General features: G+C 43.6%; 1 protein-coding gene across 1 annotated transcript in view; it reads left to right on the top strand.

Annotated features, from left to right (window-relative positions):
* The window catches only part of MROH2B (maestro heat like repeat family member 2B), a 61,582-nt gene extending 47,521 nt beyond the window's left edge, over positions 1 to 14,061 (top strand). The window contains exons 30-42 of the mRNA XM_055325744.1: positions 33 to 185; positions 2,587 to 2,744; positions 3,244 to 3,370; positions 3,957 to 4,144; positions 5,172 to 5,312; positions 5,746 to 5,860; positions 6,484 to 6,630; positions 6,889 to 7,071; positions 11,270 to 11,425; positions 11,749 to 11,883; positions 12,291 to 12,393; positions 13,449 to 13,514; positions 13,955 to 14,061. Of these exons, the coding sequence (XP_055181719.1) occupies positions 33 to 185; positions 2,587 to 2,744; positions 3,244 to 3,370; positions 3,957 to 4,144; positions 5,172 to 5,312; positions 5,746 to 5,860; positions 6,484 to 6,630; positions 6,889 to 7,071; positions 11,270 to 11,425; positions 11,749 to 11,883; positions 12,291 to 12,393; positions 13,449 to 13,514; positions 13,955 to 14,061 (1,779 nt within the window). The remainder of the gene's footprint in view (positions 1 to 32; positions 186 to 2,586; positions 2,745 to 3,243; positions 3,371 to 3,956; positions 4,145 to 5,171; positions 5,313 to 5,745; positions 5,861 to 6,483; positions 6,631 to 6,888; positions 7,072 to 11,269; positions 11,426 to 11,748; positions 11,884 to 12,290; positions 12,394 to 13,448; positions 13,515 to 13,954) is intronic.
* Positions 14,062 to 17,549: the final 3,488 nt, after the last annotated feature.

Here is a 17,549-nt window from a genome sequence, read left to right as displayed (position 1 = left end):
GATAATATCGGTCTTTCCGGGTGCATTCTCAGATTGTCAGTAAACTAATCCCAACTGAAGAAATTCTAATGTTCCTGGAGGAAACCCTGGATGGTCTGGAGAGCCTTAACCCCACCTGTACACATGCCTGTGGCATATGGATGATCACAGTCCTGAAGGAGCAGGGAGCTGCTTTGGAAGAACAGGTGAGCTGACAACCAGTTTGACCACTGAGCAAAGTTCTAACACTTCTGGAATGCCACGTTGGTTGCCACTTCTCAGCTTATCCTCTGATGGGCAACAGGCAAGAGCACACACAGCTTCAGGAGACCTCAACAGAGACCCAAGTTGTACATTAACAAACAGGTTCATGTTGAGTGCTTGTCCCACCCTGTTTCAATTGCCTCTCTAGTCTGTGACTTAAAACGACAACAACAACAACAAACAAACAAACTTTCCCAACTGTTGCTCTCTGGCCAGAGACAGCAACTCCAAACCGAGGGCATTTGGGTTCTGGAAAACTGGTTGTTAGATCTGTAAGGAGGGGGGGATCATGTGGCTCATCTTTGGGATGGCCACTAAGGGCCAGTAGAGTTTCTAATCTCACTGCCACTCTTCAGGCTGCTCTTCCACACAACTTAGGGTGGTTTTCTGGTAAGGAAGTCTGTCATTGGAGAACTGATTGGGGGAAAGTCCTCAATCCCTGCTATCAGCTGGAGAGTTAGAGTGAAGAGGATTTGAGTTCAGGAAGCTTGGTTAAGAGCTCCAAATGGAGATGCTCGATCCTCTGTCTTGAGGTGAGAAACAGAATTCAAACAATTCAAAGATTAATAAGGAAAAAGAGAATATTTAACTCAATGAAGGCACCTCAAGAGGAATAGTTGAAAGTTATGGTCCCCATATCCCAGGGTCAATCAACCATAAATTATAGAATTCTCCAATGTATAACCTTTAGAAATTATTCCTGTGCTAATTATTCTCCAATCAGTTTTTTTCAAAAACAGGTTTTTTTTAAGATTTATTTATTTCAGAGAGAGAAAAAAGTGAATAGGGGAGACGCAGAGGGAGAGAATCCCCAAGCAGACTCCCCGCTTAGCACAGAGCCAGACTCAAGGGTCCATCCCAGGATCCATGAGATCCTGACCTGAGCTGGAACCAAGAGCTGACACCCAACCTCTGAGCCACCCAGGAATACCCAAAAACACTTATTAAGTGCAGATTATGCCAATACCAGGCAGTAGGCTAGGCATTAGAGAATCAAAGTTTCATATATTTGGAATGTCATTGTATTTGTGTGTTTAGCACCAAAAAGGAGCAATAGGGACTTGAATCCTCTCCTAACATCATTGAGATGGGGCTCTGTGGCAATCATACTTGCCGGATATTTATGTTTAAGGAATTATAATTCAGAGAAAATGTTATGTTTAACCTAAGAATGTCTATCCAAAATAAATAAGAGAAATATCTACTAGCAGCAAAGTTACTTCAGAAGAGAGATCTCCCTTCTCCACATCAAAAATCCAAATGTATAATATCATTCTCTGCTGTCCACAGATTAATACCCAAATTTGGAAGGGTGACCTTCAGTGCTCTCTAGGATCTGGCTTCATATCTTCTATCAAGTTATCTTCTTTCATCACCCACATTTTCTCTGTGTTCCAAACCGGACCATTCCCCTAATCCAGAAATCTTCACCATATTCGCGTGGGCCCATGCTCTCTTACTAATTTTTTATATAGATTTTTTCAGGGCAGTTTAGATTCACAGTAAAATTGAGTAGATAGCCATAAACCTCCTCTGCCCCCACCACACACACACACACACACACACACACACATCCTCTCTCACTATCAACACCCCACACCACAGTAGTACATTTGTTACAATCAGGGAACCTACACTGACACATCGTTGTCACCCAAAGTCCATAGTTTTCATTAAGATTCATTCTTGGTGTTGACAAATGTATACTTGCATGTGTTCACCATTGCAGTAACATACAGAATAGTTTCACTGCTCTAAAAATCTGTGCTTTATCTATTCTCATGCTTTTTTCTTTTACATCTTTATCTGTATTCTTCTTTCTGATGAGGATGACTTTCCCTCCATCATCTCTACTTTGCCTTTTGAAATTGCTATATATCCTTCAAGACTCAGGCCAGATGTCCCTCCAGAGGGACCTCAGTTACTTCTGGATTGCCCTATCAATCCTGTGAACCTCCTATATACCATTTGCTACACACTGCCTTTTGCACAGGCCTTTGAGTATATGACTAACATCCTTTATTAGAACATTCATTCCTTTTGAGAGAGGGTTACATCTTATTCATCTTCGGTAAATTCCACACAACGTCTCTCACAGTATTTGGCATAAAGCAGCCTTTCACTAAATATTTGCTGCATTGATTTAAGAATAAATACCCAGTATAGCTATAATCCCCCTGAGTAAGAGAAGAGATAGGCCATGTGTAGAATTGATTATTGTTTTCAACATTATTTATAATTCATCAACCACCCTTGAATAATATGCTGACTATACGAGTCCAGAGACATTCACGTAGAGGAAAAATGGCAACTTAATGTTTGATTTGGCTTTTTTTTTTTAAGCTGTTGGAGATCTTGAGCATGATTTATCATCACATGCCAGTCCTCAGACAAAAGGAGGAAAGCTTTCAGTTTATGCTGGAAGCCATCTCTCAGATAGCCAGCTTTCACATGGATGCAGTTGTTGCCAACCTTTTACAGAAGCCTCTGCCCTTCGACAGGTATATTCTAACATCTGGTCCCTTCTCCCAGGAAAGGTTACTCTGCATTGAGGAAGAATTTGTGGTTTGAGAGAAAGAAAGCAAACACAAAGATTGAGAACATTTCATCTAAATAATAATTTCAAAAATGGTGTTTGAATCACAAGGAATGTTTTTCCAAGTGTTTTTCATAAACATGTCCTCATTAAATGATGAGATTTTTTTAAAAAATACACCATAGGAATAAGTATTAGAAAATGAGTATTTCTTCTCTTTCCGGTTGCCTAGAATACACCTATGTGAGAGGTTTCTGCTTTAATGGACATCAACAAACCTAAGTAACCCACGTCCAGAATGCTGGACTGTTAAATAACACATCCTTCTTATCGCCAGGCATATTGGCATCTCCATCTGTCCTTGAAATTTTGATTAGTCATAATGTGGTTTTAGAGAGGAGCAGATGAAAAAGCTCATATTCCAAGGAGTTGTTTCTCATCAGCTTCATGCCTTACCACCCTAGGGACACAAAGACACTGTGGAAAGCTCTGGCTGAGAACACAGCCTCCAGTGGGAAGCTCTTGAGAGCCCTAAAAGACAAACTTGAGAATGAATTAGAAGATGACCTAGCCGGGGTGGAGGCGATTGCAGTGAGTTGGACAACCCATCACATACCTGGAATAGTGTCCCACTCCGTGGTCTGTCCACCTGGAATTTGGTGATGTGGCATTAATCATATGTCTTTCCCTCTCACACCCTGATTTTAAATCAACTCTAGCTTGTATTGGACAAATATGGCAGTAATTTTGTCTGTGGCTATCACTTTTAGAAGCAAATTTCTCATCGTCCCAAAGAAAATCCATGATCTGTATTTCCAAATTGGTCTTCAAATATCCAAAAGCACCCTTTTGAAAGACCTCAAGGCCAGAAAGCTTTCATTTTACCTGGCCGGTCCCCCGTCCCCCTGCCCCTGGAATTTGGAGCTGCCCAACATGGCAGTCCTGAGAGAAAAACACTTTCTGAGCTGAGAAGTTTCCAGACAAATACGTCCTCTCTTTTCCAGCTATTTTTGGTTTTGTTTTGTTTTTTTCTTTTGTTTTGCTTTGTTTTCACCATGAGTGTGGTCAACCTAGAAAGCAATCCTTTGGGGAGAAAACAGACTTGAAGGTCAGCCCAGGGAGATGTCCTGGAGGAAAGGAGCCTGTGGGACCACAATGTCCTCCTCTCTCCCCTCAGGTGGCCTGTGCTATGTATGAAGTGGTCTCAACAGGCACCCCCGTCACCAACTTGTACCCAGAGGTGTTCACTCTTCTCCTGAAGCTGGTCAGCTGCACCCTGGGTCAGAAAATGTCCACTGCCACCTGGAGCCGCAGGCGACGGGTGTTGCAGCAGGGAGAACAGCAGCAGACAGCAGACCCCTGCAGGTAAATGGCCTTCCTCGGTGTCCGGGTCCCAGACTCTAGGGGATGAGCTGTGGAAGTCAGGGCCTTGGCCTGCTGCTGTGGCCTCCACTACCCCTGAGGAAGCAAGGCTCTCCTGCCCCTGAGCCAATCTCTGGGGTAGTTGCTCAGAATAATGACGAACAGCAGCTCTGTTTGCTTCCCCCAAGGGCCTCCTCTGTTTCATTTGTTTTTTCTCATTGAGACTGTTCAAGGAAACCTGGAATTCTGTGATACTCAGGGCCACCAAGAAGAGCAGAAAAATAAAAATCAATACCATATTTTATCAAACTTAAGACATCACCAGTTGAGGGAAGCAAAATTATTTTATGTATTATAAAAAAAGAAAGAATCCCCAGCTAGGCCATGAATCAATGCTTTCTTATACTTTCAAATTTTTACTGTATATTTATTCAAAGAGCTCTTTTAAAATCTCTTTTATCAGGTAGAGATTTTTATCCTCTATCGCAACATTCTGCCCCCTTGTCCTATGGCATATATTTTTATTCCGGTATCAAATCAGCCTTTTTAAAGAGATCCTAAACAGCCGTTAGGCCCCACACATGTAGCTCCATTAATACACGTCAGTTTACTAAAGAGTCAACAGTGTCAGGAGCCAAGCCTCAATCCACGCACATCCCCGTGCTCACACCGGTCACACTGACTACACCACAGCCTCTGCCGGGCCAACCACCGTAACACACCACTCATCGCAAGATGCACCCTATTTCCGAAGGCCTGTGTTAGAATCAGCAAAATACAGTATTTTGCACTTTCCATCCTGGGCTTTATTTTCTCTTGAGAGTTTGACAAGACTTTGTGGCATTAGTTCCCATCATCTCCGTGCCCCCTCTGACCCTAGAGTGTGAGATCAGGTTGCCCATCTTTTCCCCTTGCACAGCGTCCGCTGATCCAAGAGTGAGGGAACCCTGAGGGGAACGGGAGGAACCGGGGGATCCACAATCCCCTGTGTGGGGCTGGCTTACTTTGTGACGCCCACTGTCTCCTTCAGGCTCTCGACGGCAACCCTGAAGTGTGTGCAAGCCCAAGCCATGAAAGAGGGCCTTGCCAAGGAATCTGATGAGGGGGACAACTTATGGGCCCTCCTCAGCAGTCCTAGCACCCACCATGTAGGAGTGTGTGCACTGGCCAGGTAAGGGGCGGGCCTTCTAGAACTGGACACAGAGGAGAAAACTAAAAATAGAGTAAAAACGCAGTGTAGGCAGCTTCCCTGGAAGCAGTGGGCCCACTAAGGGTTTGCCTGCAGTCCGGCAGAGAAAACAGGGAAGAGAGAGCGAAGGGAGGTGGGAAGCGGTGTGGGAGCAGCCCAAGTCCCATCACCCCCTCAAAATACCGGGATGCGGAGCACAGTTTTAGGAAAACCGCACCTCAGCAGGGCTCTTGGAAGGGCTACTGGAGAGTCGAAGCATTAGACTCCAGAGTATGTACAGGATGTTTGCTCTTCCACTGAACATCCCTTCTTAGATCATTTCTTTCCCTGAGGGAGAAATAGACTAAAATTTCCTCCATTGATTAGAAAGAAAGAAAAAAAGTCTCTGCTACAGTTGGGGCCTTGCGTTTTCCAGGAGCATGGCCGTGTGGCAATATGGACTCATACTGGACATCATGGAGCAACTGTTCTCCTCTCTCACCTCCTCCTCGGAGAACTACCGCATAACCGGCACAGCCTTCTTCTCTGAGGCAAGACAGAAGCTTCGCGTCGCTGCCCGACAGCCTCTCCGGGTGCCCCTGGGGGGTTACTCTCAGGGTCAAGAGTTCAGTGGGCACTGGAACCCCAGAAGGGGCCCCTCGGGGAAGCTTTGGTAGCAGAGAGATTCAGCCACTGCCAGAAAGGTGGCTCCTGAGCAGGGAATGCCGGGGGACAAAGGACCCAGGCCCAATCTCTTCTTCGCTCTGGTCTGCAGAAACCAGGCCTCCCTGGGCAGAGAAGGCTGGAGAACCAGTGCGACCGGGACAAAACAAACAGTACCCAACGGGTAGATCATTGTCCCCTCACACCCTGGCATAAAAAGGTTGTCCCAGGCAAATCAGAACAGGGACATTGTCAGGAACGCTCCCGTCTTCCCATTTTTCCATTTGGATTAGAGAACGTCTTCTCAAGTAGATGTTATGGTCCCCGTCGCCACGTACCCTTGACCTGTGGGCCGCTGGCGCCTAGAGATTAGTTTGTGCAACACTTGCTGACTCACTCGAGGGCTTCTCCTCGCCCTGCTGCTCCTCTCTAAGTGTAGTTATGATGCGCTGGTCACTGTCAGGAAGGGAGGCCACTCCCTTTAACTAAAGGGCCAAGTGGTTGTTTTCAGCTCATGAAGGAGCCCATCCTTTGGAAGCATGGGAATCTACGGGAAGTGCTGATCCTCATGGACCAGAGTGCCTGGGACTCCAATGCTACTTTGAGGCAAATGGCCATCCGAGGACTTGGTAATACAGCTTCTGGAGCCCCTCACAAGGTAAAAGGAGTTTGGGAGGTGGGGTGGGGGGGAAAGGGGGACATTTAAGTAGAGTTTAAAATTATTATTTACTAACCCACACCTCGTGGTTGCATAGAGATTAAGTAAAAAATCCAAATAAATTGCCACAGTGGTGTCTCTTGAGTTGAAGTACATGTGACCCAACCAGAATTCCAGTTTCCTTGTCTGTAGTCCCCTACCCTATCCCACATGCACATAGAACAGTTTTCAAGATTAAGAGGCCTTATTTCAAAATAGGTGAAGAAGCATAAGCAGATAATATTAGAATCTATCATCAGAGGCCTGTATCACCTGGCCCGCACTGAAGTCGTCTGTGAAAGCTTGAAGGCTCTAAAAAAGATCCTGGAGCTGCTCACAGACCGAGACGTGAGCTTCTACTTCAAAGAGATAGTGCTGCAAACAAGAACCTTCTTTGAAGACGTAAGTGAGCCCATTCAGGAATCTTCCCTCCCCAAAAGTGAGTGAACACAAAGATTCAGGTAGTGCTTACTGTAGCAAGCAATGTCACCGTCCCATCTGTATTGCTTGGCCTTCCCCCTGGGGTCACCTGCACTCGGATCTCCCCAAGAGATCACTTGGACAATTCCTGTGCAGGCCCCTGGCTTCCTGGGTGTCTCTCTGCCCGAGGATACTCTCTGGACTGGGAATCACGATCCCTCTGAGCAGGGTGGGCCAGACACGTTGGGGGAGAACCCTCAACCGATAAGAAACAAGTTGGCAAATAAACTGTTCGGCTTCCTCACCTAGCACAAGGATTGAGCCCCACTTGCCCATAGGGGTAAAAAACTCATTAGTATTCCCCTTTGTAGCTTTCCTCTTGTCAATCTCTCATTCCCATGAATTATGCCAATATTCAACACAGAGCAAGGGCCCAAATAAAGGCCTGTCACCTCCAACACTCTTCTCCACATCAAAGACTCAAAGGTTCAAAATGCTTGTGTGTGGTTCATTTAATCCAGGAGTCAGTACCAACGATAGCCAGTGGGCCAAATCCTGCCCAGATCATCTTTTTGTAAATTAAGTTATATTGGAACACAGCCATGCTCATTGGTTGCATATCGTCTATGGCTGCTTTCTCACTTCATCTGCAGGGTTGAATTAGTTGTTACAGAAACCATATGGCCCCCAAAGTCTAAATTATTTACTCTCTGGCCTTTTATGGAAAAAGCTTGCCAACCCCCAATCTAGTCAGTATCCTAGAAATTCATTTCAAAACAAGGTCAGTCTGTGACCCCAGGCAAAGGAAGGTCATTTTCCTTTATAGCTTCTGGAAGACTAGACTTCATTATTTATTTTTGGTTTATTCTCTGTCATCAGTGTAAAAACCTATTTATTTCACCTCCAACTTACATCTATTTTTTTTGTGATTGAAACCTGCTTCCTCATGTTGTGTTGTCAGAGGAGATGGAAGACTGCTGGTTTCTTCCTCTTAAACATTAACGCTTGATTAAATTACCTTTCTACCTGCTAGTCTCCAGACTGAAAAGTCTTCATTTCCTCCATTATTCATCATAAACCTAATTTTTCAGCTCTTTAAATATTTTACAAGCCAGTGACTGTGTTGTGTCTCTAGATGCGGCCTGCAAAGGATTGAATACAACCTAAAGAAAAATGACCTCTCAGGGCTTATTTTTTCCCTATTTATCCACTCCAATCTTTTTTTTTTTTTTTAATCTTGCCTTTTCTTCCTGACTCCCTGGCAATTTGTAATCATATAGGCCTCTAGATTTTAGTCTACAGTATGTGCCCACAGTCAACAATTCTTCACTTTTGCATTTTTCAGTGTCCTTTATTTACTTGCTAGCCCAAACCCGGCCTTTGAGAGCAGCTTTCTGCTTGTTTTCAGCTACTTTTTCCGATGTATCAACATTCCTTTTAATTCTCTTCTTGTCCTCAAAACCACTTGCTTGGCTCCCACTCAATGTAGTATCTTCTGTAAAATAACAAAGATGTTCTTTTTTTCATTACACAGATAATTGATGGCAATCTTCAACAACAAAGGGCTGAAGTCGCCCCTACAGCGGCCCACCTGTTTGTTAGGTTCCCTGGGGTTGTTGTTAATCCAGGCATGATGATTCTCTTGGCTCCCAGCCTCCTCTAATCACCTACAAGTTTTGTGATCAAGACAATGTTTCTCAGTCTCAGGAAGAAGAAAAAAATCTCAAGTCCTCCTGGGTTGTTAGATTAGAATTTTTTCATCCCCAATAGGTACCAATTCCATCATATTTGTATAAAAGTGAAATTTGATAAAACTTAGGTCTTAGTTATGACATGCTATTTACTCTCTGCTAATGCTCTCTTCCCACAAATAAATTTAACTATACTTGATGAAACTTTGCCTCAGGGATGCCTGGGTGGTTCAATGGTTGAACATCTGCCCTAGGCTCAGGGCGTGATCCCGGGGTTCTGAGATCAAGTCGCGCATGGGGTTCCCCTTGCATGGAGCCTGCTTCCTCCTCTGCCTATGTCTCTGCCTCTCTTTCTGTGTGTCTCATGAATAAATAAATAAAATCTTTAAAAAAAAATAAGAAAGAAAGAAAGAAACTTTGCCCCAGCAGTTTTCTATAGATTAAGCATACAATTCTGTAATCTCCAAATTTCTTCCCTCCTCCCTGTCTTTCAATATTTAAGCACTTTGTTGGAAGTCTCAAGACATGGTGACACTTCAATGAAGCGGTAGAACAGAAAATATGGCTGCCGCCTCCCGCTCTGGGTTCGCCCATGCCCATCCTCGCGCCGACCCTGTGCAGTCACCTTACTCACAAGACACTAAATTCTAGTATCCCTCCCAGCACCCACAACAAGTTCACTGCTTGTTTCCTGCCTTTTCCTATCACCCTTTGATCTATCATTAGGGCCTATCACTTGATTCCAGAAAATTTTAAAGATTTTGAAAAAAACTAAATACCTTTCTACCTTTCTGTATTCTGTAATTGGTTTGTTTTCTTTCTCTAAAAAGAGACCTTTCAGGGCACCCAGCTGGCTCAGTCAGTAGAGATGCAACTCTTGATCTCAAAGTTAAGTTCAAGCCCCACGCTGGGTGTGGAGATTACTTAAAAATAAAATATTTTAAAAAGAAATAAATATGCAAACAAATTGGGGCACCTGGGTGGCTCAGTTGGTTAAGCATCTGACTCTTGGTTTCGGCTCAGGTCAAGATCTCAGGGTCTTGGGATCCAGCCCCATCTTGGGCCACCACACTTAGCCCACTCATGTACACATGCTGTCTCTCTCAAACAAGGAAATAAAGGAATAAATAATCTTTTAAAATAAATAAATAAATAAATAAATAAATAAATAGACCTTTTAAAAATGTATCCTGACCTCCTTCCTAGTACATTTAAACATTTCTACTTCTATTCCCATTATACAAGCTCAAGTCTCATGTATTCATTGAACTTTTCTGGCCTTGTCCCAATCAACTGTCTCTATTTGTTCTGGAAGGTCTTTATTAACTTCCTTTTCTTATGGCATTTTTGTTTATTTGCCCATTTCTGACATATCCTACCTTGCTATCATAATTAATACTACTCTCTCTTCTTCTTCTCATATTCATGGGCATGCTTTTTGTTGGCCCTTGTTTATAGCAATAAATAATATTCTGCTACTCAGGATGACTTTTCCCTTCATTGTTCTGTCTTTTTATGGGTATTTTAAATAAGTTTGTTAGACCTGGAAGGAAAAAAAGAAAGAAAACCTCCAGAAAACCCTTCAGTGTTTTTTAGAACTCTGAACAATATCAGCAAAGTGTCTGGGAATAACAGGTGGCCATCTTTCTCCAACACCTCACCCTTTGGTCCTTAAAATCACTGCCTACCATTCTGGCCAGACAACAAGACAGGAAGCTCCAGAATTTCACATATGCAAGAGTAGGTCTAGGCACTTGTTTGTTTATTCTCTGTCTCTGAGACCCGGGGCCCAAATTTCTGAGCTGCATTTAATGCCACTGGAAAGTATCTGGGATCTTAGAGAAGAGTCTTAGGACTTGAGAAATTTAGATTAGAAGCCCCAGAATTCTAGACACAGTCAGGCTAATTCATACAAAATACATCATAAGCAGGAACCTTCGTTGGCCTTTTGCCACCAGTACTCCCTGTTTACCATACTTATGGTCTGTCTCCCCAGTAGCTACTCAAATGACAGAAACCAAGTCTCGGGCAGCCCCAGTGGCTCAGCAGTTTGGCGCTGCCTTCGGCCTGGGGTGTGATCCTGGAGACCTGGGATCAAGTCCCACATCAGGCTCCCTGCATGGAGCCTGCTTCTCTCCCTCTCCCTCTGCCTGTCTCTCTCTCTCTCTCTCTCTCTCTCTCTCTCTCTGCCATGAATAAATAAATAAATAAATAATCTTTTTAAAAAAATTAAAGAAACCAAGTCTCCAGCTCTAAAGCATCACTTAAACCTCAGACCAATGGTCATTTAAACTCACAGACTGTGAGTACAGAGCTTCTGGAGAAGAAAGAGCATTCTTGGTGCACACAGCGGCTGAGCCAAGAGCGCTCTGGTGCCTGGGCTGCAGCCTCCCTTTGCTGAAGTGGGGCAGGGTAGAGCTGGGGGTGGGGTGCCGACTGGGAGTGGCCTGTGAGGGGGACTCACCCACCACATGCATCTGTCACCACAGGAGCAGGATGATGTGAGACTGACTGCCATCTTCTTATTTGAGAATCTGGCATCCTTAACAGGAAGAAGGTGGAAGATTTTTTTTGCGGAAGAAATAAAAAAGAGCATGATTTCCTTCCTTCTCCACCTCTGGGATCCTAATCCCAAGATTGGAGCCGTAAGTGGCCCCTGCACAGACACCTGCCCTGTCCTCCCACCACTGAGAAGTGTCAGTGAGTCAGGTCTGGCTGAACCAGAAGCCAGATCTGAGGCCACTTCTCTCAACTGAACCCGAAAACCACTTCTTCAACCCTAGGTTCTTTCTTGCCCACTCTGTCTGAGATTGCTCTTCCATCTTTGAAACTGGGAAGGTGGCAGCACTGACTTTAACCCCCTCGCATCACTGGTGTCCACTGCTCCCTCCCAGCACCAGGCAGCATCCTTCCCTTCCAGAGGGCAGTCCAGTGTTAGGGGCAGTAACTCTAAATACTCTCTTTCTAGGCTTGCTGTGACGTCCTGATCATCTGCATCCCTTTTCTGGGTCTTCAGGAACTCTATGGGGTGTTAGATCATCTCCTTGATGGTCAGGATCTACCACGGGCCAGGGATTTCTACAGGCAATTCTGTGTGAAACTGGTGAGTGTGCAGTAAATGCCGCCTGCAAAAGCGCAGCCCGAAGTCCAGGCAAATCCCAGAAAGGCAAACAACACAGGGAGGGATGTCTGGCCCTCGCCAGAACTGTCCTGCAAGGATAGCAATGATTCCTTGTGTCCTGCCCCATTACCCTCAGCTCTTTCCCAAGTCCTGACTGGGATCTGTTCTCTGAGATTCCTGAAACACAGCTGCTGATAGTCTCACAAGCCCCAGTACTTTTCTGATGAAAATCGGGTTTGAAATAACCATAAGACATCTTCCAGTAGAATAATTAATGGCTGTGTGAGCCTTCACTGGCCTTTAGTTTCCCTTTGTGGGACCTACAGGATGCCAAATTCCGTAAAGGGTCACTTCCCAGTTGTCTTCTTTGTAACGTACTTCTCTTTCAGGCAAGGAAAAACCAGGAAATCCTGTGGATCCTCCACACCCACTCATTCACCTTCTTCAGCAGCAATTGGGAGATGATCCGGAGTGCTGCAGTCAAGCTCACAGGTGAGGGCCTGGCTGCACTCCCTACTCAGAGGTGTCTGCTCCTTCCCATCTAGTTTTGCTTCAAATGGAAGCTACTCCACCATGAACGTGGGAATGACTGGGATGACAAAAAAAAAAAAAAAAAGTGCCAGAAAGGAATTAATTTTGCATCTTGGAATATCTTCCCTCAAAGGAAGCTGTTCTCTTTTGCAAATGAAAACTTGTAACATCTTCTAACTTCCCAATACCCTCTCTCTTCCCGTTAGACCCTCCTACCTCGTGGGCCTTCCATGCTTCTTCTGGTTCCAAGTCACGGCTCTTTCCTTTGCCAAAGTCTTTGCCCTCAGCCTGCTGCCATGCCAAAATGCTTCCTTTGCATCATCCCTTAACATAAGCCATACTAAACCTCCTAAGCTCAATTGAAGCTGAGTTTTAGCAGCAACATGATACAAGTGGAAAGTGTGTTGGTGAGGAGACCAGCAGACCTTGGCTCGGCTATATGATTCTGGACAATTCACTTAACCTGTTTGATCTATAAAATAAAAGAGGAATGTAATTGAACCCCTGAGGATCCTTCTATTTTGAAATTCTAAATATTATCATGACACCTAGTCCAACTAATCCAGCCCACCATGAACCGGCTTACTCTCTTGGCCACCTTTAAGACTGAGTTAAAACCTAAGAATTTCTTCTTGGATCACATATATGATCCCTCCAGCTGCACTGTAAATTTTTTGAAGACAAAGATCATATCTTACACATGTTTGAAACCCTGACAACAACTGGCACCCCCTGAGAGGACACTGCATGATCTTTTCCAAATACACATTGGGTGAGGGACCACTTCCAGACATGGCTCTCAAGACCCAAGAGACATCACCCTGACATCATCCCGGGGTCAAAAAAAGAGTCATATAGTTTGCTCATTCACTAGCCAGACCACTTACCTTCTGACCAGGTGCAGAGTCTGACCTGACCCACTATTCATGGCCTCTTCCTCATGATGAAGTTAGTATCTATTTTTCCTGTTGATTTTATTTATTTTTTTCCCTTTTTTTTTTCCCTGTTGACTTTAGATGCCATCGTCTTCAATTTGACCAACCGATATATGCAGTTATTAGACAAAGAACAACTGACCACACGTGAGTACCAAGCCTAGGTTCTGCACAACATATTGTTAGAGAAATACCTTTGAGAAAAAGAAGCTAATGCTGCACCAAGTTCCATGTTAGCCCAGAAACTGAAAATCATAGTACCCCATTATCGTCTCTAATGCCCCCTAGATACTGGAATTTCTCCAGTATAAAGCAACCCCCAGCTCCAGCCCTTTGCAGGTGTCATTCCCAACAGACTGTTATTTTCCAATTGTCTATAAACCTAATGATTACACAGTCAGGATCTTCTCTTCCCCTATTTCAAAGTTAAAATAGATTCTCAGCTTGCAGATCCAAATCCTACCCATTGGGATAGAATGTGAGCATGGAATCCTGAGCTCCATGTAGAGCTGACCCCCAACATGGACCCTCACAGTGTGACATAGGTTGGCTTTCTTCATTCACTGAACTTTGCAGTTCTATTTCAGGGCTCCAGGCACTTCGGCAAGACCCCTGTATTAGTGTCCAGAGAGCAGCTGAAGCTGCCTTGCAGACCCTCCTGAGAAAGTGTAAAGAGACAAGCATCCTTCTGTAAGCCACAAGGAAATAAAGTGCTAGACTTTTTCTACAACTGACTCCTGTCTTCATCCTCACCACCTACAAATTTGCAGTATCTTGAGGGATGCTAGTCTCCTTGCCGACTTCCATTAGTAAAAAGTAAATCCCACAAATTCATGTGAGGGATAACCTGTGATTTGAGTGGTACCGTCCACATAGCTTGCAAGGTTACCCTTCTATCTTATGAAGCTTATGTCCCAGTAGATATCTTGAAATGACAGCACCTGAAACAATTCCACTGCCATTAAGAAGTGGGCCACTGTTATTTGCACATATAGCCCTGTCCTTTATCTCTGCCAGCCTTGAATTACTACTCACACTTTCTACTTTCTAAAAAGCAGTGTTATGATAAACTTTAATCTGTGTGTTCTTTCTCAGGTTGTAATTTTTGTTTTGAGACTATGTCAAGTACTTTTCTACAAAAGACCCACTCTGACATTGTATTAAATCTCGTGGTTTCCTTTCTATTGTTATCCCAGAGCTTTTGAATGGCATGTGTACATGGGTGTGTTTGTGTGTGTGCGTGTGTGCACATGCATGTGTTAACCTTCTTCATGGCATCTGAGTCATAACTTCTTACTCTTTTTCACAATGCCTACCTGAAATGTTACACACATGGCATTATGTACAAAACAAGAAGTTTCTAACACAAGAAGTGCGAAGCCTGGCACTTGTCGAACACCATTACCATCATGATAATCCATTAGCAACATTATTAAATTGATGCATCCCTTTATAAATTCCTATTAGCTATATTCTCATATCTTCATTGTCAACGTCTTTGGGGAAGCATCTTTTCCTACAAGACCTTCTACGGACCAAAGGAATTTTTTAGGTCAGAGAATTTAGGCCAGAGTCCATTTATTAATTCATTTAACAAATACTTACTGAGTGCCTAAAATGTATAAGGCGCTATTATAGCCATCAGGGCTATGACTATGAAGGAAAAAAAATAGAAAAATTCCACTATCGTGGAACTGAATGCTATGAACTCTGCTTATAAATTCCAGAGGATGGGATGCCTGGGTAGCTCAGTGGCTGAGTGTCTGCCTTCAGCTCAGGGCGTGATCCCAAGGTCCCAGGATCAAGTTCCGCATTGGGTTCCCCTCGAGGAGCCTGCTTCTCCCTCTGTTTATGTCTCTACCTCTCTCTTTCATGAATAAATAAATAAATCTTTTAAAAAAATTCCAGACTATGGAGCCAGCCTCCAAGAGGGCCCTCGGTGATTCTTGCTTCTGGAATCCATGTAGTCCTCTCCCACAATGAATATGACCTATGCAATAGGTCAATAAAAATGACCTATGCAATCAATATTTCAGAAGTTACAATGTGTGACTTCCAAGGTAAGATCGTAAATGGTATCGAACTCTCTTGAATTACTCACTCTGGGGGAAGCCAACTGCCATGTGAAGGAAACACTCAAGTAGTCCAAAAAGAGTTCCATGTGGCAAAGAATTGATGCGTTCTCCCCACCCCCACCCCCACCACCCCGGACCACACACACACACAAGCTAGCAACCAGAGCTAACTTGCTAGATACGTTCATGTGCCGTCTTAGAAATGGATCCATGAGCCCCAGTCTGAAAGTCTTCAGATGGTTAAAGCCTCAGCTGACACATGACTGGATTATGAGATAAAATACAGAATGCCCAATTAAATTTGAATTTCAGGTCAACAATGAATATCTTTTTAGTAAAGTATGTCCTGATTTTTACACTGGAAAAAAAAAGTATTGTTTCCTAAAAACAAAAATTTAAGCACCTTGTATTTTTATTTGCTAAATCTGGCAACCCTACTTCAATCTAATGAGAGTCCTGAGCCAGAATCACTAAGCTGAACTACTGAATTCCTGAACCACAAAACTATAAGAGATAATAAATCTTTGTTGTTTTAAGCAACTAAGTTTTAGGGTAATTTGCTGTGCACCAGTGAGTAACTATTACACAGAGTCCATAATACCACCAAAGTTGTCTGCAAATTTCTGTGTATAATTGTGTAGGTGCATTTTCGGGGTAATGGCTTTCATTAAATTCTTAATGAAGTCAGAATCTATTCCCAAGCATAATATATATGAAACAGAGCAAGAAAAGGAAAGTAACAGACATGGGTTTAGTCCGCCTCTTTTGGCAGCTTATTCAAAGTCAAAAGACTTTTCAAAATAGCACTGTCCACTAGAACTTTCTGCAGTGGTGATACATTCTGTATCTGCATTGATTGATATGCTGGCCACTAGCCACATGTGGCAACTGAGCTTTTGAAATGTAGCTACTCTATCTAAGGAATTAAAAGTTTAAGTAGCCATATATAGCTAGTAGCTACAGTATTACACAAGACAGTTTCCAAACATGGGGCAAAGAGTCCTAAGAGAATCTGAGTAGAGCCACCTCAGAACTATAGGATGTTCTCAACATGAGCATAAATTCAGACACAGGACCTTGTCTGATATTAATTTACATATCTTCACTACTACTCTCCATCCCTTCTGGCATCCAACAAAGAGCCTTCCTCATCACTGATTGATAGAAATTAGGTAGAACCTGGTATCATAATAGTGTTGCATGGGGACAGATGGTAGCTGTACTTGCAGTAAGCATAGCATAACATACAGACTTGTTGAATCACTGTTGTACACCTGAAACTACTGTAACCTTGGGTGTCAACTGTACTTTGATTTCAAAATAAATTAGGCAGAACAGCCACATGAAACATTGCCACTGAAACTTCATCTGTCTAAACTCTGATCTTGGAAGGATTCTCTCGCTGACAAGAATTCCCAACAGTCCTTACAAGCTGTGTGACTCGGGGAAACCATTTAACTAACCTCTTTGTACTTCCATTTCCACATCTGTAAAATTAGGGTAATAATATCTACTTCAAGATGCTATTGTGGGGATTAAATGTATTCATGTTCATGTAAAGCATTTAGAAACCTGGCCCAGGATCATGGTCATATAAATGTTACCTATATGATATAAATATTAATAACACGAACAAATATATCATTAGAATCATAAATATTAATGTAAACTCAGCAATTGGTATAGAAAGCCATCTGATTATACCACCTCCGTGGGGCCATGTTCCTGACCCTGTGAATACTGCTACCCTCCTCGGGAGGCTGAAAAGAGGCTGCCAACCTGCCCCCACCCCATGCCAGTCAGAAGATCCAAGCTCAGCAGCTGGCACTCCTGCTGTGACCGCCAGAGTCCCTAAAGCAAACATCAAAGCCTTCCTACCTGCTTTCACATCACACAAGCCACAGTCAGGCTGTGTGGCAGGAAAAGTTTAGATCTCTTTGCTCTCTCCAACAATTATTTCCATTAATCCCTCCCTCTCAGAGTTGCCGCCAGCCTGGTTCATGCCTCTCTTGCCAGTCAGCCCCCCAACAGGTTGATCTAAGTGGTTCAAACACAGGCAAATCGCCCAAGGGAGAAACACTTCTAGAGGGTCTCGGGAAATTAGAGT

Source organism: Nyctereutes procyonoides, unplaced genomic scaffold, assembly GCF_905146905.1.
Source record: "Nyctereutes procyonoides isolate TBG_1078 unplaced genomic scaffold, NYPRO_anot_genome, whole genome shotgun sequence".
Lineage (NCBI taxonomy): Eukaryota > Metazoa > Chordata > Mammalia > Carnivora > Canidae > Nyctereutes > Nyctereutes procyonoides.
Note: the sequence above shows the minus strand (reverse complement) of the source record. Positions and strands in the feature narration are given on the sequence as shown.